General features: G+C 42.8%; 1 protein-coding gene across 1 annotated transcript; it reads right to left on the bottom strand.

The window, feature by feature from the left end:
- Positions 1 to 1,464: 1,464 nt before the first annotated feature.
- On the bottom strand, positions 1,465 to 25,495 carry LOC135524143 (nuclear factor of activated T-cells, cytoplasmic 3-like). Its single transcript, XM_064951363.1, has 9 exons — positions 24,471 to 25,495; positions 17,404 to 18,595; positions 16,871 to 17,033; positions 14,943 to 15,142; positions 14,046 to 14,218; positions 12,445 to 12,585; positions 11,999 to 12,054; positions 10,819 to 11,887; positions 1,465 to 2,947 (listed from the first exon to the last, which is right to left on the bottom strand). The coding sequence occupies exons 1-9, from the start codon at positions 24,553 to 24,555 to the stop codon at positions 2,841 to 2,843; spliced, it is 3,186 nt and encodes a 1,061-aa protein (XP_064807435.1). The 5' UTR covers positions 24,556 to 25,495; the 3' UTR covers positions 1,465 to 2,840.
- Between the last annotated feature and the right edge of the window lie 1,150 nt (positions 25,496 to 26,645).

The raw sequence follows: 26,645 nt of genomic DNA, 5'->3' as shown, positions 1-26,645 counted from the left end.
GAGCCCGTAGCAATTGGATACCACGAAAAAAGGGGGGGTAGAAAAAAACTCGTTTTTCAACCACTCCACAAATTTCATGTTAGCTTTTTTTTTGGTTAGGACTTCTACTTTGTGCATGACATGTTCTCCCATTCCTGTGTGTTGTTCATTTTTCCACTTATAATTCACTGTTTCACAATTCCAGTTGGTCAGAAGTTTACATACTGTGCAGCTTGGAAAATTCCAGAAAATTATGTATTAGAAACGTCTGATATGCTAAGTGACATAATTTGAGTCAATTGGAGGTGTACCTGTGGATGTATTTAAAGGACTACCTTCCAACTCCGTGCCTCTTTGCTTGGCATAATGGGAAAATCAAAGGAAATCAGCCAAGACCTCAAATAAATAATTGTTCATTGGTTCATCCTTAGAAGCAATTTCCAAATACCTGAAGGCACCACGTTCATCCGTACAAACAATAGTACGCAAGTATAAACACCATGGGACCACACAGCCATCCTACCGCTCGGGAAGGAGACACGTTCTGTCTCCTAGAGATGAACGTACTTTGGTGCGAAAAGTGCAAATCAATCCCAGGACAACAGCAAAGGACCTTGTGAAGATGCTGGAGGAAACAGATACAAAAGTATCTATATCGACATAACTTGAAAGGCCGCTCAGCAAGGAAGAAGCCACTGCTCCAAAAACGCCATAAAAAAAGCCAGACTACGGTTTTCAACTGCACATGGGGACAAAGATCATACTTTTTGGAGTATTGTCCTCTGGTCTGATGAAACAAAAATAAAACTGTTTGGCCATGATGACCATCGTTATGTTTGGAGGAAAAAGGGGGAGGCAACATCTCAAGCATCAGGAAGTTAAAGTTTGGTTGCAAATGGTCTTCCAAATGGACAATGACCACAAGCATACTTCCAAAGTTGTGGCAAAATGGCTTAAGTGCAACAAAGTCAAGGTATTGGAGTGGCCATCACAAAGCCCTGATCTCCATCCCATAGAACATTTGTGGGCAGAACTGAAAAAGCGTGTGCGAGCAAGGAGGCCTACAAACCTGACTCAGTTACACCAGCTCTGTCAGGAGGAATGGGCCAAAATCCACCCAGCTTGTGGAAGGCTACCTGAAACGTTTGACCCAAGTTAAACAATTTAAAGGCAATGCTTCCAAATACTAATTGAGTGTGTGTAAACTTCTGACCCTCTGGAAATGTGATGAAAGAAATAAAAGCTCAAATAAATTATTCTCTGTACTACTATTCTGACATTTCACATTCTTAAAATAAAGTAGTGATCCTAATTGACCTAAAACAGGGCATTTGTACTAGGATTAAATGTCAGGAATTGTGAAAAACTGAGTTTAAATGTATTTGGCTAAGGTGTATGTAAATGTCCAACTTCAAATGTATAACCACACCTACCCCCTCCTTTTGTATGTTTTCAAAACCACTCACAGATACACAGAGAACAGGCTTATTAATTGCTTTTTTTTAATTGAACAAAAACCTGATGAAATGCACTGAACAAAAATATAAACACAACATGTAAAGTGTTGGTCCCCCATGTTTCATGAGTTGAAATAAAAGATCCCAGAAATGTTCCATACACAAAAATCCTATTTCTGTTAGTGAACATCTCACCTTTGCCAATATAAGCCACCAATGTCCTTTTAGACTATTTGGCAGTATGTCCAACCGGCCTCACAACCGCAGACCACGTATGTGTATGGAGTCATGCGGGCAAGCGGTTTGCTGAAGTCAACATTATGAACAAAGTGCCCCATGGTGGTGGTGGGGTTATGGTATGGGCAGGTATAAGCTACGGGCAACAAACAATTGTATTTTATCGATGGCAATTTGAATGCACCAAAATACTGGGACCACATCCCGAGGCCCATTTTTTTAAAGTGTCTATGACCAACAGATGCATATCTATATTCTCAGTCATGTGAAATCCATAGATTAGGGCCTAATGAATGTATTTCTATTGACTGATATCCTCATATGAACTGTAACTCGGTCAAATCAATTAAATTGTTGCATGTTGCGTTTATATTTTTGTTCATTATAACTTTGACTTTGATATAGCTACTTCACACCTAAGCACACTGCCAATGTATCATATAAATCTTGATAATATACTGTACATTCTTTGGAAACTAAAATAGAAAATAGGCATAAAATACCAGGCATTAGAAGGTTATGAAAATGTATCATTATTCTAAAGAATCATACAACTGCAAGAGCTACAGTATCAAAAATAAATTTAAATCGAATGTATTTCATCAATAAATATTAAATTAACACACCATTTGGTATTTGGCCTTTTTCAGCCTCTTCATTGACATCAATGTTCTTTCAACACCAAATACGTAATTTTCATGCATTTACAGACAATGAGTTGTCATATTTCAGCTGTGCCTTAAGGGCAACAAATAAAAAATCTTTGGTATGAGAAGTATTTCCATCTTAAAATATATTTTAGTTTGACTTGAAAATCCTGAACTGTTAGATAAGCAAACATGCATACCCACCGGGCACACTGGTTGAGTCAATGTTGTTTCCACGTCATTTCAATGGAATTACATTGAACCAATGTGGAATAGACGTTGAATTGACATCTGTACCCAGTGGTTACATTCTCTACAGCCTAACCACCTCCACAGGTGTATGTATTACCAGCAACTGGGTTAATTGCACCAGTTAAACCACAACGGGTTTTGCCGTCAATATTGTGGTCAGTTAGTAATAGAACCGACAAATGCATAGATAGCACAATTCAACTCCTGTCCTGAGTAATGATGATGATTAATAGAAACCAAATAAAGGCCACAGAATGGAAGAACATTATCACTGGAGTATCACAGTATCCCATCCATAAGTATCCTGTTCTGGTTGATTGGACTCTGCTGCTCCACCACCGAGCTGAGATATGTCTCTATCGATGATCTCATTCACTGCAAAAGACAGACACACCGGAGTTTAGTTTCAAGGCTCTTGTCGTGTCTTACTTTATAGTTGTTTCAGCCATCTGAGGGCAGCATTGCCAATCTTCTAAATCTAAACCAAACGGAAAACGGCAAAATAAGTGAATTATACATTTTTGCTGTACGAAAAAAAACTGGGCACACACACGGGCTGAATCAATGTTGTTTCAACCAGTGTGTGTGCACAGTTTGTTGTAACACTAAATGTATAATTGACTTATTTTGACGTGAACCAATGTGGAACAGACGTTGAATACCATGCATTGTTGATACACATTGCTTTCTTTTAGTTTTAACAGTCTCCCTCTGCAGATGTCACGCATGATGAAAAAAACAACAAGGATTGAGGCCTGGTCTAAAGGTTAGAGATGGCTGAATGGTGAGAACACATTTTGGAGCTTTATCAAAGGGTGTGATCCATGTCGAAGGCTGAGGTTCCAGTCTGCATTTGTGATGTCTATTTATATTCCCTACAGTGCAACAAAAACACATGGATCAAATGGTCACATATACACCGTACTCATAGCCTTTCCATGAAAAGGTGTGTTTGCAACCCGAGCCGTGTATGAGGGTAGATGATAGACAACACATGAAAACAAACAGGCTAGCACTGAGGGAACGGAAATAACCAGTCCCTGTTTTTTTTCAACCAATAGACTAACAGGAACTCCGACAGCTTGACTGCACCAGCTCCCTTCCTCCAAGAACACGTACAAGACATTGTAATGGCTGAAAATTAGTCATTAAGAAAAACAAAATCATTGAAACTAAAAGATCCCACAACTGTACATCAATGAAATCACTTTAATTTGAAATTACAAATTGATTAAATCCTTATTAAATTATTATCTTATGTCTCCTAATGAGACATAAACTCGCTGTTTCTTAATTTAAGTATCAGAGTTGCAGAAACCCTGTAGGGTGAAGTTAAGTTCAAAGAGGACCCTTCCACCCAGCTCAGGCCAGGGGTCCTATTTTCAAGCCGTATGTAGTGGGGGTTGGGGGGTCTTATGAAAGCCTGTCTGTCATTACTGCCCTGTGACAGCTGTACCACAGATGGTAACTGAAGCAGATTAGCGGGCAAGGTATCTTTAGCCTCCTCTATGTGACTATAGTTTGTAGGCTATACTAACATACACACAGTTAAAAGTGTCATCTCCTTAGCTAGCAATCCGGGCCTCTGCCTATAATTAACCTACATCATAATGCACGCATACACACATACAGTATGTGCACAGGTGCACACACACGTATGCATACATGCACACACATGGGCTGGCAGCCATGCAGCCCTGTAGAGGAGCAAACAAAGACCTAGTGGGCATATGGTGACAAGAATACTGGGCCACAGTGACTGTGTTGTCGGGACAAACACAGTCCGGCCAGCGCGAGGTGATTAATTAAAAAATCAGGTCGGCATGGTGAGATCCTGAGAGCTTTATGGTTCATCGCCTGGCCCCTAAAGGCCTGTAATTACAGCCAGCCCTACTTTAAGCTGGGTAAATCCATATGAATTCAATCACTTTTTGACAGCACCTCTTTTGATTTGAATGAAACCTCCCATACATATTTGCCCAAGGTAGAAGTGCTCAGAAAGTGATTTTTTGGAGATAAAGGTTCTAAAAGTTGACCTATTTTGTATACCCCACCATACCACGAGGCGTCCATGTCTACATCACTGAAAAAGATAAATGGTTGAGATTGATATAATTTAAAAGCTTACAAACAGTTGTCATACGATTGAAGACATTTTTTTGTGGTATTTTTTTTAACCTTAAACGTCAACTATTTAAAAACGAGTACTCAGATTTATTCATAATTCACATATGTTGTAGTTCAGACCCTATTTTACATAATCTGAGGTTGTTGTGTTATGCCCGCCATCGGTGGAGACACAACATACTCTTGAATACAGGGTGGGTGTCATGTTTTGGCTCATAAATGTACTAAAATGGTACCACAAAGCTGATGGGAGGTCCACACATCAGAGAATGTTGACTTGAATGGGAATATCTGTTCTTTTAAATTATACTGTCAATCCTCCATAAGAAACCTACTAAGATCCTAGAAATATAAATAATAGAAAACACATGACCATTGAAGTTGACATTCGACAGTGGGTGGACTGGCGGCCATCTTTGTGGTAGTAATTAGAAGTTAAAATGTTAATTCAATTACAATTTCAATGGTGTACCAGCTAAATTGCAGTGGTCTGAATGGATAGGTCCATTCTAAGAATTACATTTCTATGATTGAAATGACATCAAACCTGTATTCAAGAGCAAGTGTCTCAACCGATGGCAGGCACAACAAAAACCTTAGGTGATGTAAAGTAGGATCTAAGCTACAATATGAAAAAATGTGGGTTTTACTAGTTTTTAGATAATTGACAGTTCCCCTTTACATTCCTACCAGTATGTATACGGGTTGAAAATGGCAGATTGGGGCACTGATCAGCACCTAAATTAGACAGTGGCTGTACAGGAACATGCTATAAATGATGTCAAAGCTCAGGCTCTGTGCTTCACAGAGCTGTATGGTTATGGACTGACAGCCGTTCTGAACTTGAGCACGGCACATGACTAGAAGTTACCTCCATCTCTCCAGCTAATTGGACAACATTAACAAACTGTTGAAAGAGTGAGGGAAATGCTGTAAATTAAGAGGACTCAATGTACTTTGAAAGATGAGACATTGGGGATTATAACAAATACAGCTATGATGCAATACAAGCAAGCCAAACACCCGTGAGTCCAAATGTGCACTTCACATTTCCATAATCATAAAACTCATGTCCCATACAGTGACAGCGTTTATGATCACTATGTTCGATGTACAGTTACAAGATGACATGGCTTCATGCCCTGGATTGTTCTGAACAGAATGTGCCTATGTTTGTCTATTGTAAAGAAAGTTTGCAGCGGAACACACACCTGAATGCATGACTCCTTTCTATGTGTCCCAAAATGACCATCTGTTTCTCTGAATTGCCCTGTGAAAGCCTAACACTGTAAAATCATATATTTTTTAAACCTAGCTAGTCATGTTGGGAAATAGAACAAGTGTTGAAGTGAAGCTCACCTGACCCAAATTGTGATTTATAATGGGACGTTTTTTGGGATTGGGAAAACAACAACAGTGATTGTGTGATTGCAGGGTTGTGTTCCAAACAAAACTACTACAAGTGTGCGCCAGTTCCTCAACGGCACAGCTAGAAGAACTAAAATAAAAAATAAAAAGCAATCTTTGAGTCATAAAAGTGCATTGAAATGACTTAGGAACTGTGCACACTTTGGAGAGGCGTGTGGCCACTTGGAGACATATGAAATCAACAGTGTAATGTTTTGGATTCACTTGGATTCGATTTTGGTGAACACACGATGTCTGGCTGATCATCGCGGTTGTCCATGACAAACCAAAGTATAGATCAATTATCTCCCATAATAATAATTTTGTAGCCCCGAGCTGTCAGAGCTGTATGGCTCATCCGTGGTCAACATATGTCGCTAGTTTTGGTCAATACTGGGCAAGATTAAAATACACCGTCAATCTCGATCCACCAAGTTGCAACTATGTTAGAGAGACACTCTTATTCCAATCCAATTAGATTTGTGCAGTTGATGTTTACTGATTCATTGTATTTCCGAACAGGAGAGATTTACAGCTCGTCTTTAAGGAAGAACCCCCATTACGCCGCTTCCTGGAGTCCATTTTAGCCCAAGAGACAGCCACAAATTAGAAGGACGGGACAGTGGAGTCCTCCATTGTGCTGGACGTCAAGATAGTCTTTGTAAAGTTCTGGACGGAAGAGTTCCAGATCATGACGTCAAACTGTTTCTAAATGGGTATTGCACTATTTTTCATCCTGCAGTGAAACCGGTGGATAAGTTTGGGATATGGTATGTAGTACACAATTACAAAGTGCGCAAAACCACAAGTGGGCAGTCATAACATTCCCTAACTCAATATCCCTTGACCTGTACAAGGGGAAGATCTCCTTCCCTGGACAAACCCCTCGGTGTTACATCTGCCAGGGGCTGGACAACCATGTCAAGGATTGCCCAGAGGTGAAGTGTTGGGAGATGTGGAGACCTTGGACACAAATCCAGGGACTGTGAGTGTCCAAGCAAGTGCACCTTGTGTGGAAAAGAGGGCCACGACATCCGCAAGTGTCCCCAGTCTTATGCCTCCAAAGCGAGGGCTGGTCCCCAATCCAGTCCAGAGGAAGAGCCGGAAGAGGAGACAGAGCCACCGACCTCAACAGTGAGTTCCATCCACCACGCCACGGCAGAGCGCGAGGTCACCACTACAGGTCAAAGCACAGCTGAGAGGCAAGTGCCAGTGAATGCGAGAGAAGCTGAGAGAGCTGAATACGAAAGTGAAGGAGACCAGGTCTCCCAGGAAGGTGTCAACTAGAGTATCCAATCCTCCAGGTCCAGCTGCAGTGAGAGCAAGGAAGAAGAGTCCTTTGAGGACGCGAACGAGTCAGACTTCAGTACTGATTTCAGTACTGAAAGAGAGACAGATTCCTTCCAACCCCTGCTCCCTTTCCCCGCCAGAGTTAGTTACGCCGTTTACACTTCCAAACGCAGTTCAATCCAAAGCCAAGTTAAAAAGAAAAATGAGAAACCAAGTCCCCAGTAGAAGGTAAGCAAATAATCTAAATGAGCTGAGAATATTAGCTTTTGGCAGACATCGAAAGGTTAATACTGGACTGCTTCTTTAGAGGAAACGAAAATAACAGTGATAAATGTATACACAGCATCTAAGAAAAAGCTATTATTTATGAAACTAGGGGCTATTTATGTGTGCAATATTATGTGGGGATTTTAATTACGGTGATGATCGGGTCTCTCAGACAATGAAATATTAACAGGAACAGTCTCTTGAACAAAACTATTTATAAAGTGATCTTTTTTTCTGGTTGATTTCCGTACGATGTTTACCAGTGCATGCTGTAGTAAATTGGAGTTGTTTTGACAAAAGTAAATAGTGTCTTATGCCCAATTGTCATGATGAACAGAATTTAGAACACCTTTTAGTGAAATATTACAGAAATAAAGAAATATGGGATTTGATGAGAATGATCAGGTTTGATGGAGGCCTATGTATAAATCCCATGGCTGTGTTTCACGGGGTCTTTGATATTCACATGGATGACATTACTAAAGTAGTATTGTGGAAAACAACATGCATTGACATTACTAAACAAATAATGGACAATAATATGCATTGTGAACAATAACATTTGGATAAAATTATGCCTATAAGATGATAAAACAAGTTTTTGAGGTCAGTTGAGGTCAGGACTCTGTGCAGGCCAGTCAAGTTCTTCCACACCGATCTCGACAAACCATTTATGTATGGACCTCGCTTTGCCACAAAGTTGGAAGCACATTATCGTCTAGAATGTAATTCTATGCTTTAGCATTCAGATTACACTTCACTGGAACTAAGGGGCCTAGTCCGAACCATGAATAACAGTCCCAGAACATTATTCATCCTCCACCAAACTTTACAGTTGGCACTATGCATTTGGGGAGGTAGCGTTCTCCTGACATCCGCCAAACCCAGATTCAGCCGCCGGACTGCCAATGGTGAAGAGTGATTCGGGCACTCCAGAGAACGTGTTTCCACTGCTCCACAGTCCAATGGGGGCGAGATTTATACCACTTCAGCCGACGTTTGGCATTGCGCATGGTGATCTTAGGCTTGTATGCAGCTGCTTGACAATGGAAACCCATTTCATTAGCTCCTAACGAACAGTTCTTGTGCTGACCTTGCTCCAGAGGCAGTTTAGAGCTCAGTAATGAGAGTTGCACTACGCACTTCAGCGGTACTGTTCTGTGAGCTTATGTGGCCTACCACTTCACAGCTGAGCCGTTGTTGCGCCTAGACATTTCCACTTCACAATAACAGGACTAACAGTTGACCGGGGCAGCTCCAGCAGGGCAGAAATTTTATGAGCCAACTTGTCAGAAAGGTGGCAACCTATGACTGGGCCATGTTGAAAGTCCCTGAGCTCTTCAAAAAAAGTGGTCAAATTATGCAGATGCTAAGCTACAGGACTGTTTTGCTAGGACAGACTGGAATATGTTCCAGGATTCTTCCGATGCTATTGAGGAGTACACCATATCAGTCACTGGGTTTTTCACTAAGTGCATCGAGAACATTGTCCCCACAGTGACTGTACGTACATACACCAACCAGAAGCCATGGATTACAGGCAACATTCACACCAAGCTAAAGGGCAGAGCTGCCACTTTCAAGGTGTGTGACTCTAACCCAGGAGCTTATAAGAAATTCCGCTATGCCCTCTGACGAACCATCAAACAGCCAAAGTGTCAATACAGGACTCAGATCGAATCGTACTACACCGGCTCCAACGCTCGTCGGAGGTGGCAGGGCTTGCAAACTATTACAGACTACAAAGGGAAGCACAACTGAGAGCTGCCCAGTTGCACGAGCCTCCCAGGCGAGCTAAATAACTTCTATGCTCGCTTCAAGGCAAGTAACACTGAAACATGCATGAGAGCATCAGTTTGTCCGGATGACTGTGTGATCACACTCTATGCAGCTGATGTGAGTAAGACCTTTAAACAGATCAACATTTACAAGGCTGCTGGGCCAGACAGATTACCAGGACGTGTACTCCGAGCATACGCTGACCAACTGGCAAGTGTCTTCACTGACATTTTTAACCTCTCCCTGTCTGAGTCTGTAATACCAACATGTTTCAAGCAGACCACCATAGTGCCTGTGCCCAAGAACACTAAGGTAACCTGCCTAAATGACTACCGACCCATAGCACTCACGTCTCTAGCCATGAAGTGCTTTCAAAGGCTGGTCATGGCTCACATCAACACCATTATCCCAGAAACTCTAGACCCACTCCAATTTACACACCGCCCAAACAGATCCACAGATGATGCAATCTCTATTGCACTGCACACCGCCCTTCCCCACCTGGACAAAAGGAACACCTATGTGAGAATGTTATTCATTGACTACAGCTCAGCGTTCAACACCATAGTGATCTCAAAGCTCATCACTAAGCTAAGGACCCTGAGACTAAACACCTCCCTCTGCAACTGGATCCTGGACTTCCTGATTGGCCGCCCCCAGGTGGTAAGGGTAGGTAACAACACATCCGCCACACTGATCCTCAACACAGGGGCCCCTCAGGGGGGCCAGATCATTGGTAGGCCTGATCACCGACAACGATAAGATCGCCCGGCAATACTAGAGCACCAAATCTAGGTCCAAGAGGCTTCTAAACTGCTTCTCCCCTCAAGCCATAAGACTCCTGAACAGCTAATCAAATGGCTACCCAGACTACTTACACCCCCCACCCCCAAGCTGCTGCTACTCTGTGTTATCTATGCATAGCCACTTTATTAACCCTACCTGCATGTACATAATTACACCAATTACCTCGACACCGGTGCCACCGCATTGACACATTGACTCTGTACCGGTACCCCCCTGTATATAGCCCCGCTTTTTGTTTTCTACTGCTGCTCTTTAATTATTTGCTTTTCTTGTCTCTTACTGTTTTTTGGTATTTTCTTAAAACTCCATTGTTGGTTAAGGGCTTGTAAGTAAGCATTTCACTGTGAGGGCTACTACACCTGTTGTATTTGGCGCATGTGACAAATACAATTTGATTTGGTTTAGTACGGGCCATTCCACTGCCAGTGTTTGTCTATCGAAATTGCATGACTGTGTGCTTTGTTTTATACACCTGTCAGCAATGGGTGTGGCTGAAATAGCCAAATCCACTAATTGTAAGGGGTGTCCACATACACTACATGGCCAGAAGTATCATATGAGCCCCTTACCATCATCTAGTGTGATCTCCTGGAGTCCCATGGAGCCAAGAGGCAGCTTCTCCTCTGGTTCCTGCTTGATGTTCACCCTCCCTCTGTCGTTTGAGAAGAGGGAGTGGGGTGCCGGGGGACACTCCTGGGGGTCGATACCAGAGGCCAGCCCCTGAGCGCTGCTGGGGGACAGGTGCCTCAGGGGACCCCCAGAGGAGGCTGATGCTAACGGGGAGGTGGAGCAGGTTGCTGCTACTCCAGGAGTGGGAGAATACGAAGCAGGCAAGTTTTTGTCAGAATGGTAGCTCAGATTAAACTCAGCCTGTAGAGCCGCTAGGTCAGAGTCTGAGTGGGAAAAGTGGTATTTTAGAGACTGCAGCTGGGTTGCATTCTGGGTGTGGGTTCTGGCAGACTGGAGAGAGGCAACAGAGAGATCAGGTCCAATGAGGCTCTGGTACATCACACTTTCCCTATGAGGGCTGGAGACAGCTGGCCTGGGCTGGGCAGATTGAGGTCGAATGACCTGGAATGCGGCAGGACCAGGTCTCATGGGAGAGCTGGCCTGGCCACTATAAGGCACATTATGTTGTGTGGCCTGGTAGACAGGCTTTGTCCGAGGGGGTAGCATTGAATCAGGTGTATGCATAGGGCTTATCCGCTGGTATCCCATACTGGGACTGTAGCTGTGGAGGTGAGGGGAGTGCTGAAGAGGCGAGGAGCCTGAGGGAGTGTATGCTGGCTGGGAGGGCGGACCACAAGGCACAGGGTGACCACCAGAGGAACCATACAAGGGCCTGTCCTGAGAGAAGGCCCCGTCAGAAGAATTCTGCTTGCTGCTTGTTGGATATAGGCCAGGGAGATTGTTGCAAGTAGACAGATAGGTTGAGTCAGTGAGCTCCTGCTTCACCCGAGGAGCCACAACTGCATGGTCACTGGCAGTGGGATAATGGTGTGGAGAAGCACCAGCCAAGTATGTGAAGTTTTGCCTTTGGCTTCTTCTCCTCTTCCCGTTGCACACGTAGAACTGCACCTGGACTGCAGAGCTCACAGTGGTGTTGTGGTAGGTAGGAATCTCAACCACGATTCTGGACTGCAAAGAGAATATTTCCAAATGATTTATCATCTATTAAAGGGATCCAGGGTTTGGAAGGTTGATTTCATGTAGGCTAACTTTAATAATGTAATTTAAGTTTCTACTTACTCTTTTACTCTTGTCTCGAATAACTTTTCCGTCAACTTCCCACTGTGTGCGTCCATCTGGAGCAATAAAACATCACAATTAACACACTGTTGTATTGTGTTAATGGAGGAATATTTTCCTTTTTTTGGCATCGTTTTTATACCCTTTTCACACTACTGAGCCAAGTCACGTAAAGCTGCACTGTGCTGGCCTGGTTGTGCACCACCATAGTTGTTGGACCAACTCAGTGGACTCATGGTTACAGTATTCACCCTGAGATCATAGGAACTCTTGCTCCTATGAGCCGGTTCGGCTCGCACAAGGCAAAGCTACTTTACTATAGTTGCTGGAATGGTGCTGGAAAGAACATATCCAAGTGAGTATGGTTCGGGAAAAGGATAAACCAGACTTATCCTCTAGCCTTTCTATGAACTCTATAAAGTCAAGGCGGCATCAGCGTCTCTTACCAGTGCCTTTCTCCAGGAAGATGACCTTTGACTCGGGGGATATGTTGGAGCCAGTAATTACCATCTCCCCACCCCCACTGACCAAGCAGCTGAGGGGACTGCAGCTCTGCATCTGGGGAAGGTCTGTGGCCGAGCGCTGGGCTGCAAGTCAATTACATTTAACTATTACATATACTGAACAGTGAAGGACATAGACATATCTGATATTGTCAGAAAGCTTAAATTCTTGTTAATCTAATTGCACTGTCCAATTTGCAGTAGCCATAACAGTGAAATAATACCATGCTATTGTTTGAGGAGAGTGCAAAGTTATGAACTTGAAAATGTATTAATAAACTAATTAGGCACATTTGGGCAGTCTTGATACAAAATTCTGAACAGAAATACAATGGTTCATTGGATCAGTCTAAATCTTTGCACATGCACTGCTGCCTTCTAGTGGCCAAAATCTAAATTGTGCCTGGGCTGGAATAATACATTATGGCCTTTCTCTTGTATTTCAAAGATGGTACATTTTTTTTTTGCTTTGTATTATCTTTTACCAGATCTAATGTGTTATGCCCTCCTACATTAATTTCACATTTCCACAAACTTCAAATTGTTTCCCAAATGGTATCAATATTATGCATATCCTTGCTTCAGGTCCTGAGTTACAGGCAGTTAGATTTGGGTATGTCATTTTAGGTGAAAATTGAAAAAAAAGGGTCTGATCCTTAAGAGGAGGTCTGGTCACAAGTTATAGCCTTTAACTAATTATTATACCAAACACTAAATATAGATTATATAAATAAAGATTATTTCTGGTAAAGTCCCATAATCGGGAAAAACTCAGGACTATATGAATAATGTATGTGGATCTTTGAACGCATGTACAGTACCAGTCAAAAGTTTGGGCACACCTACTCATTCAAGAGTTTTTCTTTATTTTTACTATTTTCTACATTGTAGAATAATAGTGAAGAAATCAAAACTATGAAATAACACATATGGAATCATGTAGTAACCAAAAAGGTGTTAAACAAATCAAAGTATATTTTATATTTGAGATTCTTCAAAGTAGCCACCCTTTGCCTTGATGACAGCTTTGCACACTCTTGGCATTTTCTCAACCAGCTTCATGAGGTAGTCACCTGGAATGCATTTCAATTAACAGGTGTGCCTTGTTATAAGTTCATTTGTGGAATTTCTTTCCTTCTTAATGCATTTGAGCCAATCGGTTGTGTTGTGACAAGGTATGGGTGGTCTACAAAAGATAGCTCAATTTGGTAAAAGACCAAGACCAACAACAGCTGAAATAAGCAGTGAAATGACAGTCCATCATTACTTCAAGACATGAAGGTCAGTCAATCCAGACAATTTCAAGAAAGTGTTTTGAAGTGCAGTCGCAAATAAAATATATTTTGATTTGTTTAACACCTTTGTGGTTACTACATGATTCCATATGTGTTATTTCATAGTTTTGATGACTTCACTATTATTCTACAATGTAGAAAATAGTAAAAAAATAAAGAAAAACCCTTGAATAAGTAGGTGTGTCCAAACTTTGGACTGGTACTATTACTACAGTATGTAGGCCGGCCTACTGAATAAAAGGTACTCACAGCACTCCACAGGAATAGAGGCAGCTTGCAGACACAGGACCTTGCCGCTGGGCTGAGGGATATTCACACGGAATGCCACTCGCACACGCGTGTTCTTCCTCCCGATGTCAGTCTCCCCCTTCCTGAGCTCAATGTCAGAGTTCCTCAGCTTCAGGATGCCTGCACAGTCAATACTGTAGAGGGAGAAATACAAGCATGAGACAACATTATATAAAGGCCCATATAAACATTTCCATTTTAATATTTACAGTAAGCTAATAATAATCCTACTTTTGGGGGTGCTTATATTTTTCCTGTTATCCTACTTTTTTTTGCCTGTCCCAACTCCCCCTGAGACACCCGCAGGGTGTGGGGTCATGTCCAGGGTGGCATTGTACAGCCCCCCTGGAGCAATTAGGGTTAATTGCCTTGCTCCAGGGCACAGCAACATATTTTTCCCCCACCTTTCGGTTACTGCCCAACGCTCTAACCTCGAGGCTGCCTGCCGCCCTTATTAAAGAATGACCATAATGCTTTAAATAGTTCACATTCTTCACATGTCATTTTATGATGTTATGTCGTTTGTTGAATAGTGACCAATAAGTATCAGATAGTGCGAGAAAATAATGCCTGGATTCTTCTATTATGTAAGGCAGCCACATTTCCGTGACAAAATAGTTATGTTCTGTCTGTTTCTATTTGTTCTAGGTGTAGAAATATGCTTATTCTTAGACGAAAACCCATTCCCATTTTTGACATGCTATCATCTGTTCTAAATCGTTCAAAAATGATGAGAATTCACAATGGAAGCCATTTTACATTTTAGATCATAATACCAATAAATCACAAGCACAAGTGTTCTATTTTTAGCCTGGTGATGCTTTGAAAACATAAATATGACATGGTTATGACCCGTACCTGGTGGACATTTTGTTTTCGGGGAGGAGAGAGATTTCCAGAACCTTTGTACTGCTTATTACGCTTTCCTGGCAAGCAGTAGCCACCGTCTTTCCCGTTACTCTGTGCACCTGGTAGAAAACATGTGGTCTCAAGTACCGATCGTCTGCCGTTCCAATGAAAATCTGCAGGTTGACTGGCTTCTCGTTGTATCCAATGAGCTGAAAATGACACCAATCCATAGAAATCATATACGCATTCTACCGCATTTGATTTACAAATACATGAATACACCATGTTTCACTTCTTCTTATGAGCACTCTTGTTCTCTGCACTGTACATTTGAATAAGTGTGTTTGGGTCTGTTTAGAAACAGTATGCAAAACCAATGCCAAAGCTCTGTACTGATAGCAATACACCCAGACAATGTCTAAAAATGTGACCTGCGCTATGCAATGTACATCCTGGATTGCCTGCAATGAAATTACCCAATTCAAACCATTTGAGGTCACCAAAAATAAGTTGTGCCCCTGAAGAGCCAGCCTGAGGTTGAGGAATGTCCAACACGCCTACGTGATGCAATGTACAGGGAAACACTGCTTGTGGCATTACAGAGGACTAGAGTGTGAAGCTGTGTGGCTTTAACACTAGAGTAATGAAGCCACCCCAAAAATAAACTAGCTGGTATATATTACATGAGAGCCAGGCCTCAATAAAGCTTTGCTTATCTCAGCCTGCATCTGTTCCAGCCTGGCTGCATCTTGATCCATAGATGGTAGTTCAGTCCCACTGCAGTCCTACTGGCAAATAGTGCTCTGCTCAATGTTAGGTGATACTCTGAGCCCTGATCCAGGGATTGTATTCCAGCCCCACTGGCAAGTAGTGCTCTGCTAAACGTTAGGTGATACGCTCTGGTGATATACCCAGTGTGATGCCCAGTGTGATACCCCGAGCACAGACTACTTAAAATGGTAAAAGATCAAAGGGTGTGGTTGTTGGTGTATGTGCAGCACTTTGGAGTAACTAGAGTACGAGCTGTGATCCATCCATGGGTTTAAATGCATACACCTTGGATCCCTCCTCTCTCATGTAGTGAGTCACAGCACAGCCTAGTTGTTTACTAGAGTTATCGCTTCCAAGGCCATGCTTGATGTGGACTTGAATATACAGAACACAAAGCTCACATGTACACACACACACACATGCTTGCACGTGCCTGTGTTAAATGAAGAGCTGTTGGGCTACAATAACAGGCTGTCTGTCTGAGGGTTACCATGTATCTGTCGTTTACAGAGAAGGAGAGCAAGAGAGCGAGAAACTACAGTGCGAGATTAGGGCCGCCAATGCTCTTGTGGTTGGTTGGGTTTGAATAAGCTACGTCACCCCCCATATTTACTGAGCCTAATACATGAACAAGTGTCACAAACCCCTGATAACATTGTTCAATAAATGTCAATTTCAAGTAATAACAGGGAGGGAGTAATTGCACAAAACGCCTACTCAAGACAGTTCATTGTAACAAGAACACCTTCTTTGATATCTCAGGATGTCACACGTTGATTGACACCTCGAGGTTACAATTGCAAACAACAGTTTATCAAAGCACAACTTGTTATGTGAACCAGGCATTAAGTTTAGCGCAATCATATTGATCTTCTTGGTCAGAGCCCTGACATTTCACATTCTTAAAATAAAGTGGTGATCCTAACTGACCGAAAACAGGGCATTTTTACTAGGATAAAATGTCAGGAATTGTGAAAACTGAGTTTAAATGTATTTGGCTAAGGTGTATGTAAACTTCGGACTTCAACTGTACATTTGTCATGCAGACCTGGATTCAAATAGTATGTGTTTAAATACTTTAGCTGTGCTAGATTGAGCTTTACAAGTGAAAATACTATTTGGACCCAGGTCTGGTGTCATGAGGTTGGGAAAGACTTTCTCTTAACCTTGACTACAGGGTGTCCTCCTGAGGCAGCCTTGACGGCCCCCCGACTCCCCTCTGTCTCGTAGTGGGCCCTGTGGTGGCCCCGTGGCTGCACATCCACCTTCAACTCGCACTGGCCAAACTGGCTGGGCAGGGGCCAGTCCAGTGGGGGTAGGGAGGAGGTCCTGGGTGGGAGGCAACACAGGGTCATATTACTTAGGTAGCAAATGGAAGAAAACAGACAAACAGGGAGGGATTACCTGAACTTGCCCAATAAGAAATTGTAATTTTCCATTCCAAGAATGTTTACTACAGTGCGTTAACGACTACAACCCAGACATTATTTCTCATAAACATACTGACATTCAGCATAGGGGTTGGTATCTTGTTCTTCACCTCTAGTTATGATCTCCTGGCCCTTGGCCTTGCTAGGGTTGCTATGGTAGTACAATGTCTGCACCATGCTGAGTGATCGCAGAAATTAGTGTTCACCTGGTGGATAGCATGATGAAGCCCACGTGAGAATTGATGCTTATGTAATTATGAATAACAAACCTGAAAAGGGGTATGTTGCCAGGTTTGGGTTTGTTCCAGGTGAAGTGTGAGGGAACTGAGAGAAAGAGTTCTTCAAAAAGGCCATCCTGTTTTAGAGTAGACCCAGACTCATCCGCAGGTGAGTCCAGGTGAGGCAACACGACTCCTTGGTCTTCGGGCACCAGCCCTGAGTCTCCCTGTCCATGCAGTAGACCCATGTGAGCCTGCTGAGAGGTCCTCCTGGTTTTGGAGGGAACATCTACCTCAGGGAGGTTGTACAGGAGGGCCCCCATGGCACCAGGGCTTCCAACCGCCCATGTGTCCTCTGTTACGCTGCCCCTGGGAGAGTGGCTGGGGGTGGGGCAGGGGGACTGATGAGGGGATGGGGAGGGGGAAGGTCCCTGTCCGTAGACGTCTGCGCTGGAGTGTCGTCTCTTCCCACAAGGTGATGTGGGCCTTGAGCCGGACCTGGAGGTGGGGCGCGGGTTAAGCCAGTTCTCGTCTGTGACGCTGTTGCGCGGAGAGTGACAGGGGGACTGACGGGGCGACTGGCGAGGGGACTGGTGGGGCGAGAGGGAGTGCGTGTTCATGAAGTACTGCTGCTGCCACAGCTCTACCCCGAATCCCCCCGCGGCCTGGCCTTGTGGGGAGCAGCCAGGGGAGGCCAGGGGAGAGGCCAGCGGGGAACCCATGGTGAATCGGGCGGCGGCCTCGTTCAGCTCAGCCTCCACGTCGTCGTAAACGTGTGAGAAGGACTCGCAGGAGGACACGTCGGACAGCCAGCTCCTGGAGGACAGGCTGCTGCAAGGGCTGGGGTTCAGGGACGATGAGTCCCTGTAACAGGGGTCCAGGGATAGGTAGAGGTGATCCCTGGACCAGGACCGTTCACGACCGCACTCACCCCCGCCGTCTGCCCCGCTGATGGGCACGGCATCCTGGCTGGAGCCCAGCTCTTGGTGACTGTGACTGATAGATGTGATCTGGATGCTTGGGCAGTCGAACGCCTTGGGGAGGTGTCCCATGGGACAGTATCTGGAACTGTGAACTTCATAGCTGGAGCTGGGGTGGTAGTTACCATAGGTTTGGAGAGGCGCTTGTTGAGAAGCAGCCTGGTGGTGCTGCTGGCTCTGTTGTAAGTCTTGGGCCTGGCCAATAGGCTGATTGACCATAGACTGGGTGGTATAGTATGGCGTGCTGTCACCAGGGTCTGGACCTGGGTATAAAAAAAGGACACTTAGAAAAAGGTATTCCTGCGACTGTCCCCATTGGAGAACCCTTTTTGGTTCCAGATAGAACTATTTTGGGTTCCACGTAGAACCCTCTGGAAAGGGAACCTGGAACCAAATGTGGTTCTTCAAAGGGTTCTCCTATGGGGCCTGCCGAAGAACCCTTTTTGGTTCTAGATAGGAGTGTAGGCAAATTGAGGGGGAGGTTCATTTTCAATGCAAAGTGTCTAGTCTTTGAGGCATACAGCAGCAGATAAAATTGGTGCCATTGCTCCCTGCATTACGCCAGAGAGGAGATAACAGACAAACAAATGATAATTCTCTGATCAACTACTCACCATCTACTACTCTCTCTTTTGATTGATCCTTTAACACAGACAGCCTAGACTAGTCATCCATAACCCACTGGGAATGTTGTCATAAATGCCATTTCAGAGTCTCTCCACAAATTGTGGGGAAGACTAGACATAGAGATTGACCTGTTTGGCAGGGGTTCCTGTGGCTTGGCGGGTGGATAGATTAACAACAGCAGCGCTCACCAGTCTAAATCACACAACTAACTAACTGTACGTTATCACCGGTGTCAACTGAGCAACAGCAACAAAAGCGGCGGCCTTCTAGAGCTGGTCGGCAATATGGACAAAAGTCCATATCATGATAAATTGCCTGCATTTATTCCATAACAATAAATAGAATGATACATTTATAACATTCATGTGCACCATGTTTTTCTAAGTCATCCTACTACTACTAGTTTCATGATTGTAGCCATCAATGGTCCAAATTACCCATATTGGCAAACTTATTTCACCTCAAACTTCACATTTTCTAGTATAGGCTACCTATCTTCATGAACAATATCAGGAAAATGCCTGCGATAAGTGGTCGTGTCGATACTTTTAAACTCCTCAGCCTACTGTCTACACTAGTTCACACAAGGACAAACGTAACCACACACTGTCCTGCTCTGGCCTGGTCTGCACACAAAATGCAAAGATGGTGACATGTCCAAGGGCTATGTGTGCCACGATATGGAGCACATAAAAGAACGGCCCTTCGCCTTGACTTATTTGCAAAATGAATGTAATGAATATAAACGTTATCTGATGCAACACCAGCTCGGCGGCCCCTCTGGCTGGGTGGTAGAATGTGTTGGCGCCTGACTGAGATGTGGGTGCCATTTACAGGAGTTGGAAATAAGGAAGGAAACAGACAAGAGAAATGGCCGATGGAAAACAGGGAGTGGGTGGCTATCATGTTTTATTCTCTTCTATTACAATAGATATTAAAGATATAAAAAGTAAATTCTTATTCAACTTAATCTGTAGACTACTCTAGGCTTATTTGGCTACTCAATTGATAGCCGAGGTTATGTAGAGGGCTACAGTAGCCGACACATTGGTCAATGAATGCAGCCTACAGTCGTGGTTCGGCTCTATGACCAGATACCACAATCTAGCCAAGGCAAACAAACCCAAATGTCACTGACATTTGACCCTTTCCCCAGGCCTTTCTCCTGAAATCTCTGTGCAAGACCCCCCAAATGACAAAATGGGCAGTTGTCAATACAATAGTGTACTCAACAAATTACACAGTGATACTGTATATTGAGACATTCAGATTTTGCATATATCCAAATGTAAACTGGACCAGGATCTGATTAAATATAATCAAATGCAACTGTGTAATAAACTCCATGTCATTCAAGATGTCTGGTGTGTCATTATCAGTGGCGACACGTCATTCAGGGCTGTTATAAGCTAATATAAAAAATATAAATATAAAAAAGATCATAATTATATATATTTATATTCTGTTTGCATGTTATTTTGGCATTAATACGTGTCACATATCCTAACTACATAACTTAGTTAATAAAGCCGCATACAAACATGGTCTCTTTTTGCTTTCTTGAGAAAGGCAGCTCCAAACTGCAGGTGTTTTAGCCTAGCTCCGTGCTTTCTGTGGTGGTTTCACATCGCTTCCTCCGACAAGCTGGTGCGGCTGGCTTCCGGGTTGAGCGAGCAGTGTGTCGAGAAGCAGTGCGGCTTCACTCTCGACCTTCGCCGAGTCCGTAGGGGAATTGCAGCGATGAGACAACATCGTAACTACCAATTGGATATCACGAAAAAAGGGATAATGCCATGGGCCAGAAAAGTTTGAATACATTGGCCATGCTGTCAATCCAGCATGACTTCTGCCACATTCAAAACAACTGCAAACTCGGAATTGGTCATCCAACTCTGAATTCCAAGTCGGGATTTCGGTCCGCGCCACCTTCCTGTTCAAGTGAGCACAGCACAAGGTGCGTCCAAAAACGTTTTGTATGCTGCTGCATAAATGATGTAATATACCAGGGAGATATGAAAACTGTAGCTAAGAAAGTAATACTAAGTGTATGTTGTGTAGTAAGCTGTTATTAGACCATGTTCCTCACCCTAATAATTTGTTTCCTTTTCACCTCATAACTTACTGTTCTGACTTGGTGGTGCAAATTTAGCCTATAGTCTGTTTTAGAGAAAAGTCATCATTGAATATTTGTAAGAGCTTCCATTTTCTGCTTATTTTATTTTATTTATTTTTTACCTTTATTTTACTAGGCAAATCAGTTAAGAACAAAGTCTTATTTTCAATGACGGCCTAGGGTGGTTTAACTGCCTGTTCAGGGGCAGAACGACAGATTTGTACCTTGTCAGCTCGGGGATTTGAACTTGCAACCTTTTGGTTACTAGTCCAATGCTCTAACCACTAGACTAAAGCTATGCCCCCTTTATTTATTCTATGGTTGTGACTTGGTCTGAAATCTGTTGCTGTACATTTCAAAAGTACTGAACAAACAGTTATATTGACTACGCCCGTGTCTTAATCGATATTACAGATTGCCTCTTATCCGCTCTTCGTCCCCTTATGCCATAGTTTGTACATCTCAATTGTCAGTAGAAACCACATTTGTTTAAGCAAGTCATCCATATATCAGCTATATTTTTTAAAAGGCAGTAAAAGAGGCTGAATGAACTGTTTCGCTGCCAGACAAGGCTCCGCTGATAGCCAGGTGTAGCAGTGGCAAGGTGTTGGGACAGCTTTATGTAGGTCCTAACAGTTTGTGGGCACTGTTTGTCACCGTTATAATGCAATGAATGTATTGTTTAGTATTGTGGCATGCATTGCTGGCATGCATGTAATACAAAATTGCCCCACCGAGATTTACATGCTAAAATCGTCACTGCTTGTTATGCACATTGATTACAGTACAATAATAAAATACTAGTGTGGTATTTTATGTTAGAACTTAATCCTAACATTTAAAGATATAAAAAGTACATTCTTATTCAACTTAATCTGTAGGCTACTCTAGGATTATTTGGCTACTCAATTGATAGCCTAGGTTATGTAGAGGGCTACAATAGCCGACACATGCTTCAAGATGGCCACCATTGTTCCTGTTCCCAAGAAAGCTAAGTTAACTCACTTCTGTCATCATGAAGTGCTTTGAGAGACTAGTCAAGGAGCATATCACCTCCACCCTACCTGATACCCTAGACCCACTCCAATTTGCTTATCGCCCCAATAGGTCCACTGACATTGACATGTTTCTACAAACTGTAATAGAACTCTTTTGACTTTTCGTCTGGATTTTGCGCTCGCGCATTGTGCCTTTGGAATAGTGAACTAAACGTGCAAACAAAACAAAGGTATTTAGACATAAATATGGACGTAATTGAACAAAACAAACATTTCTTGTGTAAGTGGAAGTCCTGGGAGTGCATTCAGACGAAGAACAGCAAAGGTAAGTGAAGATTTATAATGCCATTTATGACTTTTGTTGACTCCACAACTTGGCGGGTAAGTGTACGGTTTGCTTTTGTGGCTGAACGCTGTTCTCAGATTATTGAATATTGTGCTTTTGCTGTAAAGCTTATTTGACATCTGACACAGCGGTTGTATTAAGAACAAGTTTATCTTTAATTCTATGTAAAACATGTATCTTTCATCAAAGTTTATGATGAGTATTTCTGTTATTTGATGTGGCTCTCTGCAATTTCTCCGGATGTTTTGGAGGCATTTCGGAACATGGCGCCAATGTAAACTGAGGTTTTTGGATATAAATATGAACTTGATAGAACAAAACATACATTTATTGTTTAACATTGAGTCCTGGGAGTGTCATCTGAGGAAGATCGTCAAAGGTTAGTGATTCATTTTATCTATATTTCTGCTTTTTGTGACACCTCTCTTTGGTTGGAAAATGGCTGAATGCTTTCTGTGACTTGTTGCTGACCTAACATAATGATATGTTCTGCTTTCGCCGAAAAGCCTTTTTGAAATTGGACACTGTGGTTGGATTAACGAGAAGTGTATCTTTAAAATGGTGTAAAATACTTGAATGGTTGAGGAATTTTAATTATGAGATTTTTGTTGTTTTGAATTTGGCACCCTGCACTTTCACTGGCTGTTGGCACAGGGCGGGGACGCTAGATCCCAGAGAGGTTTACCATAGTACCCTCCAACCTCGTCATTAAGCTTGAGACCCTGGGTCTTGACCCCGCCCTGTGCAATTGGGTCCTGGACTTTCTGACAGGCCACCCCCGGGTGGTGAGGGTAGGAAACAACATCTCCACCCTGCTGATCCTCAACACTGGGGCCCCACAAGGGTGCGTTCTCAGCCCTCTCCTGTACTCCCTGTTCACCCATGACTGCGTGGCCATGCACGTTTCCAACTCACTCATCAAGCTTGCAGACGACACTACAGTGGTAGACTTGATTACCAACAAAGACGAGACGGCCTACAGGGAGGAGGTGAGGGCCCTCGGAGTATGGTGTCAGGAAAATAACCTCTCACTCAATGTCAACAAAGCAAAGGAGACGATCATGGACTTCAGACCTCCCCATCCACATCGACGGGACAGTAGTGGAGAAGGTGGAATGTTTTAAGTTCCTCGGTGTACACATCACGTACAAACTGAAATGGTCCACCCACACAAACAGCGTGGTGAAGAAGACGCAACCTCAGGAGGCTTAAGAAATATGGCTTGTCACCTAAAACACTCAAACTTTTACAGATGCACAATCAAGAGCATCCTTTTGGGCTGTATCACCGCCTGGTACGGCAACTGCACCGCCCTCAGCCGCAAGGCTCTCCAGAGTGTACTGCGGTCTGCACAATGCATCACCGGGGGCAAACTAACTGCCTTCCAGGACACCTACAGAACCCGATGTCACAGGAAGGCCAAAAAGATCATCAAGGATAACCACCCGAGCCACTGCCTGTTCACCCCGCTATCATCCAGAAGGTGAGGTCAGTACAGGTGCATCATACTTATTTTCCACCATAATTTGCAAATAAATAAATTTAAAATCCTACAATGTGATTTTCTGGATTTTTTTCTCATTTTGTCTGTCATAGTGTACATATGATGTACATATGATGAAAATTACAGGCCTCTCTCATCTTTTTAAGTAGGAGAACTTGCACAATTGGTGGCTGACTAAATACTTTTTTGCCCCACTGTATTTATATGTACATATTCTTATTCATCCCTTACATTTGTGTGTACAAGGTAGTTGTTGTGAATTTGTTAGATTACTTGTTAAATATTACTGCATTGTCAGAACTAGAAGCACAAACATTTCGCTACACTCGGATTAACATCTGCTAACCATGTGTATGTGACCAATAAAATATGATTTGATATTGGTCAATGAATGCAGCCTACAGTCGTGGTTCGGCTCTATGACCAGATACCGCAATCTAGCCAAGGCGAGACAAACAGAACATTTGCACCAAATTGGTAACTTTGTAAAATTCTATTAAGGCTTTGTGGAATACGGATACATTGCAAAAGTAAGAAAATAAAAACTCACCTGCGGGGCCTAGCTGTTGCGCGTCCTCTCCGAAAATAAGTCTGAAGTCCAGTTCCTCATTGCCGCTACAATTTACAGTAGTCATTCGGTCTTACGAGTCGGTTCTTTACAGTTCTTTATTCCTGGGTTGTTTCAAAACTGGATTCAAAAGGTTAACGATACAACAGGAGAAAAATTAGTTTAGTTTACACTATAAACAGCAACAAGAAGCCTATCCGAAGTTGTAAATAACTAAAGCGATTCCTAAATGCGTGTCCCCTCCAGGCGACATTTATTACGAATCTATTATATTCTCTTGATACTTCACCAGTTCAGTTCTCGGACTAGAAAAGACGCAGACAATGGTTCGACCGTAGTTACTCTTGATGACTGGTGAAGTAGGCTGGTCGTCTACTCCAAAACTTCCACATTACAAACAAAGAATTACAGACAGCTTGGTTCATGACGTCAGCAAAATACTACACCCGGCATCACCCCACGTACTGTAAGTAGCTGGTGAGAGAGTACTGTAGGCCTACAAGCTACTAGACCATTTTAGAGTATCAAATCACCTGACAAGACAATGAATGTATTTCTGGAGACTGCAATCAATCAACGATACGAATACTTATCTCGTTAGAAGCAAACAGTTTTAAAAACAAAGAAACCATCCGTGATCCAACAGCAGACACACACACCACTCATACCATAATCAAATCATCAACCTTTATAGTTTAACAGTGATAGAGCAACAACCACTTTATAAGGATGAAAACTGCAACAAAAAAAGTACGTTTTACCAATTGTGAAAGGACCTCACAAAATAAATACTGTCTGATAATTCTAACTAACTATTCATACAGCTCCTGTACTGCCCTCCTCTGGCACCTTTTATTACATAGTACATACACTCTTGTCAATAACAATAAAACAAAACCAATAATTACCTTGCTTCTGGTCAATATGATGTGGTGCTGAAAGTTGCTAAGTGGTTTTCTATCGTGACATTACAGCAGAATACATTCAGTATTGAATGTGTGATTTCAAGTAGACTGCCATACTATCTTGTTACGTATTTGACCAGTTTAAAAAAAAAAAAATCTAATTATCGGTTTTGGTTATCCAATTAAAAAAATTAAGAATAGGGCCATTTCTTAATCCCCTGTAGAGCATGCCTTCTTCACACAAACACCAAACATGCTTGTTGTCTATAAACAAAATAATCCAGGAGAGAAAATAAATAGCATGGAACGCCTCATGCTAATTGATGTTTGACTATTGGGGTGAGAGCTGACAGTTCCAGTAACTCAGTGTCTCAGTTACTCACTGTACGCTGCTCTTGTTGGCAATGTCTCAAACTCACAACAATATGGCCGCTACTGTATCGATCACTCCCCCTGGCAAGAGCTGACCCCTGCTGCAAATCCGCCACCATTTAATATAAAAAGGAGCATATCGTCTTATTGCGGTCGTAAAGCATTAGTCATTTTACACAGTGCAGCATCACTCTGTGCTTGTCTGGTGCTGTACACCAGTTGGAATAGCTGGTGCCCTGTTGTCTTCCGCAGCTGTTGCTCCTTTGGATTTTTAAACAGGGGTCTTTTCCTGGCTCCATACTCTACAGTGGTGTCCTCGTCATCTGGCTTCTCATTCCTCTTCGCCTCCCTCTTTCTCTTGCCCACCAACCCAGAGTACTCTTCACCCGCCCGCCCCTCTGGCAGTCCCAGAACACGTAGACATACTATAGCAGCAGCCTGTTCTGCATTTTTCTTTGACTTCTCCCTGCATGGATATAATAAAATAGAAAGTGTTGTGTTAAGTCATTTGGCATTATTATGAGTGAAAAACACAGCTATTAAGCATTATTATAGCATTGTTACGTAATATGCATTACAATAACTGTGTTATCAAGCATTACATTCACAGGGTTTAACTTGGGACACTCCCTGGGTGACTAACACATTCACTGCAGTGCCTTCAGAAAGTATTCCTACCCTTTGACTTATTCCACATTTTGTTGTTACAGCCTGAATTCAAAATGGATTAAATATATGTTTTTCCTCACCCACCTACACGCAATACCCCATAATGACTAAGTGAAAACACGTTTTTAGAAATGTGTGCAAATTTATTGAATGTGAAAGTGAAATCTCATTTACATAAGTATTCAAACCCCTGAGTCAATACTCTGTAGAA

This window comes from Oncorhynchus masou, chromosome 31 (assembly GCF_036934945.1).
Source record: "Oncorhynchus masou masou isolate Uvic2021 chromosome 31, UVic_Omas_1.1, whole genome shotgun sequence".
Lineage (NCBI taxonomy): Eukaryota > Metazoa > Chordata > Actinopteri > Salmoniformes > Salmonidae > Oncorhynchus > Oncorhynchus masou.
This window is presented reverse-complemented; position numbering and strand designations above follow the sequence as displayed.

Coding starts and splice junctions, on each gene's coding strand:
- LOC135524143 (XM_064951363.1), bottom strand. CDS start 24,555: ATGACTACTGTAAATTGTAGCGGCAATGAGGAACTGGACTTCAGACTT. Junction 18,596..24,470: donor GCAACAGCTAGGCCCCGCAG/GTGAGTTTTTAT, acceptor TTTTATACCCAG/GTCCAGACCCTGGTGACAGC. Junction 14,219..14,942: donor GAAAACAAAATGTCCACCAG/GTACGGGTCATA, acceptor CTCCCTCTACAG/TATTGACTGTGCAGGCATCC.